Below are 14,066 nucleotides of genomic sequence, written 5' to 3' on the forward strand. Positions count from 1 at the left end.
TTTATTAAAAGTTAAATTTTCATCAAAATAAATTATAAATAAAAAACATATAAAAGGGTAAAATAAGAGAGAAATTGAAGGCTCAAGCTTATAAGGAAAATGTGAGGTTATTATTTTATTTGGTTTTGTAGGTGTATATTAAAAAAAAATTATTCATTTGTTTATATTGAAACTACCAGTTTCACGAAATGCTTAGCTGCAAATTGTTTTCTTTTGCAACCCGGACACTGACATACACAGACTTGTTACTTTTTACTATTACCCCGTAGTTTTATGCTAGATTCCAGAATTTATATAACTAACGTAATTTTTAAACCGAAATATTTAATACAATACACAATATATCGAATATTTATTTTTAGCAGAAGGTTTAAATCGTTGTATGCAGATATATGAAACGTAAAATAAACCTAACCTCTTAAATATAATTTTATTATATGATTAAACTCACCAATTCAAATAATTATTATTATCCTTAAGACCCACATAGATATTAATTATTTACACTCAAAAAAACACAAAACTACTTAACTGTCCAATTATTATTAATATAATTTCCAATTTTTCTGTATTATAAGCAAACACTTAGTAGCTTTCCCTCCATTTTCCAATAATAATGGGTATGCGTATAGGCAACACATTATACTTATCTCGCTAAGTTTAGTTTTGGATCATAGATGGCGTATCGCTCTTAATGTCTTGACAGTATGACATTCTGTTATATATTTAAATTAAATTAAGATTTTTACATCAAATTAAAATGGCGTCGTATGAAGTGATAGTGGTAGCTACATACGAGTGTTACGTTTAATACGTATATAAGAGTAAAATATGCACGAAAGGAAAATTGCAAAAAAATTGGGTGCAAGTAACACCCTTATACGAGAATTTACTGCAGAAGATCCTTCTAGCTTTTTGATTTTCATCGGCATAGGCAAGACTATATTTAATGATTTACTTGGCAAGGTTCTGACTAGCACTAAAAATAAGGATACGATAAACTGAAGATTCAAATAACCTTGAGTTATTTGGCTACAGGAGACTCATTATCTTTTGGAACTGGAAAATAAATAATCAACATTTTTGTTATTTAAACAGTAAGTTTATTCGTAATTATTTTACATATTATTCTGAAATTAATAAGTAGAATATGGTGGATTTCCATAAGTCTCGTAAATATTTTTCCAAAATACCATATTATTTTTATTTGGTAATCTGGTGACCGATAGAGTTTTGTCAACTTCTAAATATTCCAAATCGTCCATCGACGAAATTCCTCTATTAGAAGGCCATATGACGTTGTTTAACAGCGAATCCTGCTGTGGAGTCGGATTACCATATTTGCAGAAATTCGTCCATAATCTTACTAAACGGTCTCTAGTAAGATAATCAGCTTCGGATCCGCTATGTCCCAAATCGAATAGATAACCTAATTCTTCAGTATGACCAACACCTAAAATAAAGAACAAATAATATTACGAATTTTCAATCTAAATGGAAACAAAAGAATAAGTACCGGAAATTAAATCTCAAAAAAGATTTTATTGCTACTCCCAGGAGAAACACAAAGAATAAACATGTATTGTAAGTAACGAATTCCATTTTTATAGAATGTTGGAAAAAGATAATGACAAATTATATTAATGACATGACAAGAAATTTTTCTAATAGCTGTCATTTTAAAAAATCTCGATCCGGTCATTTCAACAATCGAATAGATTCCTAAACATATCATTCAGGTGTATATTATAAAATCGTTTTTTTTTATAAAGTCCTTAGTTGTTATCGTTATTTTACGCTGGGTAACTCTATATTTACCTTATTTTTAGTATACTATATTGAATATTTGCCAGCAAAGCTTTTATGTTTAGGTTATGTCTACGATCCCACTTGAAGGGAATATTGTCTATATTAATAAGTACTCTGGGTGAGAAATATTACGAGTAAATATTTTTTTAATAATTTTAGTTTGTTAGTTGTTTGAATATATAATCTTATCGTTAATTACTCTTATAAATTTATCTCTAAAAAGATCTTAAAAATGACCTAACCTAACCCACTTAACGTGATAGGAAAAGCTGTGCATTTGTAAAAATAACTTTTTTTTTGTAAACTACCAGCCGTTATAACTACTATCTCTGATCTGAAATTTTCACTTCGCTGAAAAATAACGTGAAACTAGTTAATTAAAATTATACCAATTCTAACATGTATTGGCTACAATGAAGTATATATTGAAATGGTAAAAACGTTTACACTCACGTTCAAAATAACAGTAGCCACTTCGTTACGAACCATATCGTCTATTTGTTGCCATTGAACTACATACCATACGTAGTATACAGTTCATTGGTTTATTACATAGAATTAATTCAGTTAGTTCTATGAATCGTTTGGTGAGAATGATACGAACGTAAATAATTTTATATATGTTGGCAGCGGACAAGTAGTATCGTTCTAGTTCTAGACTTGTTGTAAAGGTTATATATTTACGTTGTACTCCTGTGTTTGTTATTTGTGCTTTTAATAATAGTACGTAGTTACCGATTATAGTGATAATATGTGAAATTATGAAAATAAATATGTCTTACTTTGCGACTATATTAATGTAAAACATTCATTCCTATATCCTTATTTAATATTTAAAACAAGATGGCTGCTGGACACAAACAATGATGAAGTAAGGTTTCAACATTTTTATTATCATTTTTGCATGCAATCTTTCATAAGAAAATAATAATTTTTCACATTTTAACTTTTATTTTCCTTTTGTATATATTACTACGTAATTGAATTGAGTCTATTTGAATAAATTAGAAAATATTGTGAATAGAAACAACATTAACAGTTTCCTTCATAATATTTTTTTGTTTCAATATATAAATACCAGGTTGAATATTTCACTTACCGTGAACAGTTCTATTTGTTCGACCATACAAAGGACCCTCATAGGAAAAGTGATAAGCGTAGACATTAGTATGGGCTGAATAAAGATTGATAGCTTCGAGAATGGGTTTTTCCATTTGGGAATCAGCCACAAACTTAATAAATATATAAAAAATAACGAAATTTGTAGTTAAAACAGAATATGAACGTTGTTCCACTGTTAATTCAGATAATATATAGCGTGTCCCAAAAAATATTATACAAATAGACATCAAAAAAATATCTGCTTGGTCCTAAATACATCAATAAATATTTGTTTGATGTATAGGAAGTATTTTCATTAGTTTATTTTCGAAAAGCTATTGTTTGGGACAACTACATAATAATTTTTTTTTATTAAAAATAGTTATAATATGTACTCACTCTCATTAATCTGGTTGATGTAATTGAAATTGGGAATAAACTGAAGTAATTCATTTTGATTTTTGATCCTAAATATAATCTACCAGTAGTTTTCGAATTCATATCATCAGGAACAAGTAGAGCATTATTCAAATCATATTTTGATATCCATAACCTGAAAATAGCTAAAGCAAAAACGAAATTTCAAAAAATTACTCCACCAAATTGAGATTAATAGCTTACTCGGTAAATCATCGACGTATCCCTCCAAGGAATTGTATCCCGTTAGAATAGGAACATTGTGGAATTTCCCTTCTTTCAACAATTGGTGAGATTGCCCAGTTATGACAGCATTTGGGTGATCAGGTTCTATTACCGGCGTAAAAACTAAACCTTGAAGGGGATTACTCAATACCAACAACTGGAAACATAAATCACACAATAAAATAATCCTCATCGGTCGCTTTTGCGCTTACTCTTTGCATAACTGAAGCTGTTGCAGTTTGTAGTTGGGCAGCATCTATTTGCTTCAAACCTTCAACAATCGTCGTTGAACTTGCAGTACTGACTTTAAATTTTTTTGCCACGTTTGTAACAGCTGTGGGAACTTGTTTGCTCAACGCCCAAGCACTAAGAGATGACCCAGAATTTAGTATAGCTCGATGGAAGAGCCCTATAAAATAAATTTTTGGTCAAATTTGATATTTTTAACTATAGAACGTTTGTTCTTGTTAGCTCGAGACTCGCCTCGACAATAATCATCATAAAAAAATGAAACACTCACCTTGAGTTTGTTCTGTTTGTAACAGATACGCGACAGAAGCGGCTCCAGCGCTTTGTCCCCATATAGTAATTCTATTCGGATCTCCACCGAAATACTGAATATTCTCCTTAATCCATTTTAAAGCTAATATTTGATCACGAATACCATTGTTTCCAGGAGATACTAAATCGCCAGTAGATATAAATCCCCAAATTCCTACTCTGTAATGCACTCCTACTATTAGAATGTCTTCGTCGACGAGGTAGTCGGGACTATGATCGTCGAAATCGACAGATCCAGAATAGAATGCTCCTCCATATATCCAAACCAAAACTGGGAGTTTGTTGTTGATATGTGGTTTCTATGAATAATAATAAAATCATTCAAAATCAAAAGACTGATATAAAGCAGCAATCAGGACTGGATTAGCAGTGTACGGGTCTAGAACAAACACTCTGAAAGCCTGGACAACACACCAGCATTTTCCAAGCCGTGATATATTCAATTCAAACACTGGAAAAGAAGGTAGATAGCAGCAGAACCAATTATTGGGGCAACTTACAGGGGCTGAGACAGGCAACGACTCTCCTGGAAAACTATTAGTCGAGATGATCTGCCAAATGTGTCAATATAGACAAAAACAACCTACGAATACTAACAGGGGACTTGTTAGGGCACTGTTGCCTCAATGGACACCTGAAGAGGCTAGCAGATAATGCAGCGTGCAGATTCTGTTGCTCAGAGTACAAAACCTCTATCCATATTCTCTTAAAGTATGAGAAACTACAGAACTACACTGGGTATGAAATAGAAGATACTTATTAGAGGTTAGCGATTAATAGATCCATGGGTATCCTAATATACATACATACATAGAATATGTAAAACATGTAAAAAAAATTCTGCCAGAGGTAGCCCAGTTTTTGAAGAAATTGAAGATTTGGAGCAAATAACTGATATTGGTGGTTCATATACTTATCGAAATATGTTTTTACTTTTCTGGAATATGATAGTTTATTGTGATATGTATATGAAAAAATTTTTGAAAAAACAAAATACTTACTCTACCAGTCGAAATTTTCACAAACAAACAATTTTCATCTCCTACAACAGGATTTGCACCTTGAAGACAAGGGGATCCGTTTTCTGTAACATCTAACACACCATCCCAATTTTTTTTCGGAACCGGAGGCTATAATTAAGAAATTAGTGTTTTTATTGGATAAGTGATAATATAATTGAAATATTTAGATTGGGAAAAAATTATAATATACGACAGTTACCTCGAATCTCAATTCCCCTACTGGCGGTTCTGCGAAAGGAATACTTCTGAACCAGTACAAAGTTCTACTTCCGTTTGCGTGACTCTTTTCCCCGTAGAACCCTTTCACGTCACCGTTCTTGGTTTTCACTATTATGGATTTATGATCGTCGCCATAAGTATCGCAAACTACCCCGAGGAGCAGAAATACTACCAACAACATCGATGTCGAACCGAACATTTTTATTTGAAAAACATTTCCGTCTAGGTTTATATATCGAGGAAAAATCATTGTTTATCTCGCGATTCAAGTGGATTTTTATCTTGGCTTGGATACTCAAAGAACAAAGGTCGAAAAAAATTAGCAAATAAAAATACAGGGTTTCTAAAAATTGATGCTTGCCCTTTTCGAATCGCAAAAGATGAAATCGATTCGTAAACGAAATCACTTGAATGCACTCTATAAAAATCCATTACTACACGATTTAGAAGTGTCTTCTCGGAACGTGAAATATCAAAAGTTTCAATCAAAAGCGTGGTAACTGCTAAAAAAAACGACTTGCCAATACACTAAACTTTTTCTTTGTATCAATTTACATCGTTTTTGAAGTTAAAACAAATCTAACCTTGTTTTATTGAATAATTAAACTTACCGAAACAAAAAATTATCATTCTCATAACAATTTTATTATTTTTCGTTAAAAAATAAACACAAAACTTCCATATCTCGAAAGAAATTATTCTTCTATAATGTAAAAAACGTCTTCCCTCCAATTTATCCATATTCCATAAACATACTCTACATAGTTCAAATTTAGATAATAGATGGCGTAATCCGTAAAATATTAAATTTAAAATATAACGTCTGTTGTACAAGTCATAAATTTTTTTTCGACATTTTCTCGCGCCGTGTTGCCAGTGTTAATTTCTAGATTCCTCTCCAGATCAGAAGTTTTTATCTTGAAAAAAAAATTAAATAAATCAAAATATGCCGTCGAATAACCGAAGACTAGTAAGACCCAATTAAAATTGTTTGCAGTAGTCACATGTTTACCTCTTAGGAAATATAGGGTTAGGATTTATTTCATAGTCTATTTATTTTTGCCATGTTGGTATGAATCAGCTGTTCCCTTTCAATAAATGTTTTATTTCAAATATATTTGAGTACTAAAAAAAATTTTTATATGAGTATGTAAACTGTAAAGTAAATGGTGTATCTTAAAGATAGAGCGAGATCACCGTTTTGTTATTTTTCTTCATGACGTTATTTCTAATTTTGGAACTTACAAGTAAAGTAAAAAATATTTGAATTGATTTTATTGTCATGCTTTTAAAGTAAATAGAATTTGATTATCGAAATGTTGAGATTAGTTTTATCAAAGTCTTGGACGGAATACTTTAGATATAATCGATATGTTTTTCTTTGCAACTATGTTCAAGTTGTTTATTGGATAAAATTCGAGAAAAATACATTTCATTGTTTGTTGATATGATTTATAGTTGTATTAATGATATTAACATCACCTCATATGATATTAGATTTATCTTACACGTTTTCTAATTATATAAAATGTTTCAAATGATAATAAATTATTGAATCACCTGTTCGTTGGGAAAGTACTTGTTTTTATAGTAGATATGGCAACTATGCAATGATGACAAGCAGATATTCGTCTGAAAGCATGAGATGTGTGAAATGTTCAAAGAAAGAATGACAAAGAAGGCGCTATATAAGATTAATTGCAAAAAACGTAAAAACAGAGATGAAAATAGAGACTTAACATGAATGTTGCAAGGCTTCTGAGAGCAAATATATATATTAAATAAGATACAGGAAAAAACGTATTAAATGCTTAGATCACATTGAATTAAAACAATCTGTTAATAAATTTGAAATAATTTCCAATTCGTAAATTAGGATGGTTATAAAATGATATAGAAATAGGGTGGAGCGGGTAAAATAAAACTAATATTATTACATTTGTTTGGAATTATTTTAATTTTTCTTTTTAATAAGATATAAATGGTTCATGTCCATATTGGGAAAATATATCGTTCCAAAACTTGTACATATTTTCTTTAGGATTACTCCTAATTTCCATCCACGCTCCAATGGCAAGATAATGTAAATTGTTGGGATGTACTTTGGGCCAAATCAAGTTCTGTAATAAATCATCTTGTTTGGGTGTGGGGTTTCTAAAAACAATAATACAAATTGTTATAATATTCGAGGTATATCTAACCTCAAAAAAAACTTACAAGTATTTTGCAAAATTGGTAAACAACGTAATAAACCTCTTTTGTACAGTCTGATCTCTTGATGGATATTTAGTAAGATCTGTTGTATTCAAACCTTCATAATTACGTCTCAAAAGATAACTAATTTCTTCTCCGTGCCTGACATCATCAGAAAAACCGTTAACTAGAAGTACAATAATATTATTGGTCCAATATTTTTACTGAAAACAAAGACTAGTCCGGTCCTGATATGGTAAGTAACAAATTTTCATAATCAGCTTCGTTCCTCATGATTAAAACCAATTCTGAACTAATAGTAGAGATGTTAAAATTGTAACTGTTACTAAGAACAAGATCACAAACGTATTCTAACTTGACAACGAGTATTTAGGTTAAGTTTACTATTATGCAATACATCGAGAGCATTTGAAATAGTTTCAATTATATATACCTGATGTGTCAGTGAATCCTCCTAAAACACCATGATATGCAAATTCGTACAAATATACGTCATGCCATTCCGCTTCCAATTCTGCAGATTTAATAATTGACCTTGCGAAACATTGATCGCTAAGATACTAGAAGAGAAGAAATATTTTTCAACAGTACTCTCGATTTAAAGCTGTGACGATGTTTACTTTGAAAATATAAAGTTATGATAATGAAAATCTACAAAAAAGACAGTAGAACGTGTGTAATGGGTATCTGTATCTGTGAATTAAATGAAAAATTAAGTATTTAAGTGAAAAAATTATTTATTTCTTTTTTTTTCATGAAAAACTCCTTTGTAATTTATTTTCATTAAATTTCAAGATGAATTGTTCAAACTGGCAACACTGAGCTATAATCTAACAGGGTGACGTAAATACTCATCAATGGTGATCAAGGAAGGCGGGGTTAAGAACCCGCGAAAATTTAAATATTGTAGAATAATGCAGACAAAGAAAGTTATATGGACAATATTTTGTTTCATGTTCACACAAGGAAAGTAAAAATTACTTACTTTGATTAATTGTCTGGTATCAACTGTGAAATCTAAATAAGGCGAATAAAAATCTTTTATTTTTTGTGCAATTACAGGTATGTCTGATATTTCCGCATTTAGTTTCTTAGGTACGAGTAGCTCGAGATTGTTTTGAAAAGTAATCGTTGTGTTTTTTAAGCCCTCTAGATCTAGAACAAATTAATGTATGTAACTAACATAATACCAAAATAAATGTTCCGTATTGCTATATAAATCGAAATGCATAAATTTTCAAATACCCTCGTAGCTAAATAAAAAGTGAATAAAAATACACCGACAAATAAAGTGGTATAACAAAAAAACAATTCGGAATAAAAGTTTTTTATAACAAAATATTAAGAATATAACTTTAATTATTAGAACTTTTTAGGGAAGTTTTAGTATAGTTAAATAAGATCACGTGCTATAATTTCGACTAGAGCGCCATCTTGAATTTATGTAGCGTCAAGCTTTAAAACAATAAAAATAATCCTAGAATATACCAGATCTGTTAACCTAAAAACTCTAAGTATGTGTTAAATTTAAATGTTGAGTTTTGATGCTGCATTCATTTAAGATGACACTCAAAATTGTACCGCGTGACCTCATTTTACTCTCGAGCGTCAACAAGAAATTGCACCTTAAAGAACAAAAAAATTCCAAAATCAGTTAAATAAAAGAGAAGAATACCCCTTATAATATATAATGGACTCGTCCGAACAAAAAACGATCACTCCATTTTCAATATTTAAAAAATAGAAGTTTTCTATGCTGATTTATTATATTTTCAAAATTTGAACTACTCATGCGTTACTTGTTAATTTATAGAAATGATAATTACGCTAAAAATTATTATATTACTCTAGTATATATTGCAACCTTGCCGTCATATTTTTCCAATAAACTTGGTAACGAAAGATTGTTAGTTGGAGTATCTACACCATAGACATAGTAATATTCTATGATCCGCACATTATTATAGTGGACTATAAAATTTTGACGTTAATAGTTTTTTTCGATTTTCCTCGTAAGAGTTTTTATTGTTTAAGTTATTAAATGTGATAAAGTGACTGTTTTATCGTGTTTTTGGAAACTAGATCAAAAAATTTCATGGGTAAGTATAAAATCTACCGTAAATTCAATAATTGTGATAATAGGTAAAGTTAGGTTAGGGAACATTTATATTTACTCCCTATAATAATTATAAGTGAGTAAAGGATATTGTATGGTAATTAATCAGTATGAGATAATTATCTTTACACTGTATTCTCGTTTCTTAGATTTTTATACATTTGGCAGTAATTGATTTATACCAAAGGTGTGAAAAAGAAGTTTATACCAAAGCCATTTCAAATATTAAATGAAAAACTATGGTTTTATTTGAATTTCAGTTAAAAAATAGTAAATATTAAATCATTCAAAACATCGTTTCTAGTTCTCTCAATGACCTTGGGTTTTTTTACATGTTATAAATTTCTCAATTAATTAGCCAACAAGATAATAAATTAAAAAATGATGGGGAAAGTTATTTTGATAATAATATCATAGAAAAATCACACACTAAACTTGTTTTGATAAACAATAACTTTGTTCAATGGCCAAATTCTGTTAGGTTAGGTTAGTTCGGAATTTGATCCGGGAAAAAAGCTAATAAGTGAACAGACTTATAAATCGTGTAGTAGTACTCTGAAAAAACAAAAACAAATCGCTACACTGAGAAATTTTTAATTATAAATCAATTTTAAATAAGGTAGATGGACCTATATATACCCAGGTTAGAATCATAATAAACAAACGTTAGTTTGATGTTGTCGAGGTAGTTAAATCTATTTATCTAGGATGTTTTAAGTTAATATTTCCGAAAACGACAATTTAGAGTGTTTTTGTTATTAGTCTAAACGGTGTAAATAAACTTGTTAATATATTTTGTTGTACCAAATTTCAATCTTTTCGTAAATGTGGTTACCTGAAACAGTTGATAACATTTCTTCTGTACTAACTCCTAAAAGCAACGTAACGTCATTAATTTCACCATTTTTTAAAAGTTCATACATAGGCTTTGTTACGAAAGCACCTTCATGTTCGTTTTCAATCACCGGTCCAAAATATACACCGTTTTGAATTTGCATATCAGAAGGATTTTCCTGGAATATTTCAACAATTTATAAAGTCTGGCAAATTTTTACAGTGAAAAATATGTAAAACGAAAACTAACCAATAAATAAATTTGATGGGCAGCTCTGTCGATTGTTTCTGCAGGCAAGTTTTTCAAATATTCGTAAACTTCCGAGGAGCTAGCTTTGTAATTTGCAAAATTAGGGTTTATTATTTTTGCTAAATTATAAGAAATTTCGGTTTGATTTTTTTGGTTCGCCCATGCGCTCAACGCCGACCCGCTCTCGCAAATTCCAGCTCTAAATAAACCTAAAAAATTATTTGTTTATCTTACGACGTAGGTCCTGAATTTAAAAATCTTACCTTTAGATAACGGGCTTAAAACGTGGTAATGTACTGAAGCCGCACCTGCGCTTTGTCCAAATATAGTTATTTTATTAGGATCTCCACCGAAATATCCGATATATTTGTTTAAAAATTTTAAAGCTAATACTTGATCCTTCAATCCTGCGTTTCCTGGTATGACATCGTCTCCAGTTGAAAAGAAACCTAACGTATCAAAAAAAAATATTGTTTTCTAAATTTTTATTATCATCTACAAAATATTACATCGATATATTTGAACACGACTCACGACTAAAATCGATATGGCAACGTTGTAAACGTCAAATCTATGAACCTCGAAAATTACCGCCAACTTTTTTAGGTTATTTTCATTTAAAACCTTTATAGAATTTACCCTTTATATTCAAAACTTATTTGCTTTTATAAAAATGATATTAATCTGTGGTCTTACCGAATGGTCCTAACCTATAACTAAATGTGACGTATATCACGCCATAGTTCATTAAATGGTCAGGACCGTAATTAACGTCAACTGATGAACCTTCTATGAATCCTCCTCCGTGGATGAACGCCATTACTGGTAGACTCGCATTAGATGTAGGATTCTAAAATATTTTTTATTTGTACAAATTATACGTTTATAAACGGTCCAGCTTACTTGAGGAGTGAATATATTTATAAAAAGACAATCTTCGCTGCCTTCCACGTGATCGTAAGTCATTTGAAGACAAATGCTTCTTTCGATCGTTGCATCTAAAACACCCTCCCATGGTTCTTTTTCTTTCGTTGCCTATCATTACAAATTAAACGATTATTATTTACTCGATTATTTTTTTAGTAGTTTTTGTTTACCTGGAACCTGTATTGCCCAACAGGGGGCTCGGCATACGGTATACCTTGAAAAGAATAAATTTTCACGCCATTTATTGTTGTTCTTGTTTTTCCTTTAAGAGATCCTAGTGGGAAATCCAACAGAACCTCTTCTTGCCCGTACTTGAAACAGATTATAACCTCAAATAATGTACATGAATATGCATTCCGATCAAAAAATTTTTACTCATCATACCTCCTTCAATGTTCTTTATATATCAAATCTACCCATCATATAAAAAAAAACGATTTTTCTGATGTAATTATTTTCTTATATAATTTGTTTTAAACGCGCCTTTTTTTTCTCCGGTTAGATGAAACTTGACCTTCCATAACCTCACTTAACCTAGCTTAAATCCACCTATCATAAATTAAAAAATTGCGACAAATCTGTGGTTATGATTCCGTAAATTCCCAATCATAAATTATTAAAATAATAAAAAATATGATATCGATGATTGGTTTATGATACAATCTAAAAACCAATTAATCTTTTCGTAAATTCTCTACTTACAGCAATAGAGCTCCACCAAACAACGGCAAATAAACAGATTGAAAGCATAACTGTATAAATTACCAATAAAAGTTTCAATTTTTATCAGAACAATAGTTTCAACACATTTGGTATAAAAAATACATCAATCATCTCATTTTATATAAGTGAAAAGCAATATATTATCTTTTCAAGTGAGGTAATCTTAAAAAAAAAAGATATACGGTGTCCTATTGATAAATTAATAACAATTTCCATCCTAAAGTATTGTATACATAGCATCACTATTAACATAATACAGTCATTATAATTTAATAGTTAATAGTATAGTTATAATTACGAGTTCATCTATGATTTATTGATGAATTTAACTTGACTTAGACTAGAAAACGTCAAGGTCGTGAAAAGAAGATTGTGTATATATTCATCTATGATTTTTGGATGAATTACACTCATTCAACTTATTTTAATAGAGACCAAAAGACTTCAAGGTCATGTTAAGAATAATGAGTAAGTGTCGTGAGAACAAATGTAATGTTTTTAAAACAAATTCAACACAGATTCAAAAGCTAAATGATATATATTGATACAAGTATTTATCAGTACAATAACTTTAGTATATCTGATAAATATTAAGATGAAAAATAATCAATCATAATATTTTACGTGAGTAGAGATATTTTATCATTACAATTTTTAAAGTCCAAAATATCTAGTGTACCATAAAAAATTTACATAAACATGATTTTAATTATAGTTTTAGAACGAAAATATATGTACTTAGAAAACATTTAAGATTCTGGTACATCTATTTTGACTTTTTATTTAGGTTAGGGATAAACTAGAATTCATGAGAACAATAGTTTCCTTTTAGATATAAAGTATATAAAATTTGGATCGGTTATTACTGAGCAAGTATCACTTTTTTGTATCGGAAAAATAATAATAGCTTTGTCAGCCCAGGCAAATCCCGACAAGCTGGAAGTTTTTTCTGCGCAAGTGCGGTTTGAATCAAGTGTGTTACTAATTTTTTATTATTGTGCTCTGCGAACGGATTAATATGTCAATTGAAAAAACCAGAAAATGACTACGCTATAAAAATAACCTCGCCAATTTTTATTTCAACCGTTTATCATAAAATTTCTTCATTTACGTTCAATTATCTTGATTTAACTATTTAACGATTAGTTTGTACTTTTACATAGTTGTCGCGTTATAATTTTTTTCAGGTGTATCAAAAAGTAAAAATAGAATTTATTTACATTTACATTTTTCACAAAAATAATGAAATTAACGGTGCATCGTGATCTCGTATCCTCTCAAAATGAGGATTTTTTTACCTTCTTAAAACTACTCAAAAGTTCAATATTTTCTTAATTCGTTATGAAAAAACTTATTATTTCACACATATTTGTGTAAATATAATATAAATGATAAACAATAGAGGATCGTCTGCTTTCTGACAACACTGATAGCGCATGGCTACCAACGTTTAAATGTAAATTTCTCTTATACCAGAGTTGATTTCACTTCTACAATACATAGACTATATAACACATTTTCTCTATGGATTTTTCTAGGTGTCACTTGTCACTACGTATGTCAAAATTCTAATGCTCTTTACAAGCTAGTTTATTGTATTTTATTAAAGACTGTATGATATTTATTACTATTGAAGGCAAAGTATTTA

The 14,066-nt window shown here is 29.8% G+C and overlaps 1 protein-coding gene across 1 annotated transcript; it reads right to left on the reverse strand.

The window, feature by feature from the left end:
• Window positions 1–1,080: 1,080 nt before the first annotated feature.
• LOC130895214 (uncharacterized) lies at window positions 1,081–12,527 on the reverse strand. The gene is made up of 19 exons (XM_057802404.1): window positions 12,398–12,527; window positions 11,866–12,006; window positions 11,672–11,803; window positions 11,465–11,618; window positions 11,032–11,217; window positions 10,769–10,977; window positions 10,520–10,697; window positions 8,554–8,723; window positions 8,002–8,128; window positions 7,572–7,734; window positions 7,325–7,508; window positions 5,335–5,598; window positions 5,115–5,243; window positions 4,073–4,412; window positions 3,765–3,961; window positions 3,532–3,709; window positions 3,310–3,473; window positions 2,909–3,041; window positions 1,081–1,453 (listed from the first exon to the last, which is right to left on the reverse strand). Exons 1-19 carry the CDS (start codon window positions 12,443–12,445, stop codon window positions 1,137–1,139), a joined length of 3,414 nt encoding a protein of 1,137 aa, XP_057658387.1. The 5' UTR covers window positions 12,446–12,527; the 3' UTR covers window positions 1,081–1,136.
• Between the last annotated feature and the right edge of the window lie 1,539 nt (window positions 12,528–14,066).

Source organism: Diorhabda carinulata, chromosome 6 (assembly GCF_026250575.1).
Source record: "Diorhabda carinulata isolate Delta chromosome 6, icDioCari1.1, whole genome shotgun sequence".
Taxonomy (NCBI): domain Eukaryota; kingdom Metazoa; phylum Arthropoda; class Insecta; order Coleoptera; family Chrysomelidae; genus Diorhabda; species Diorhabda carinulata.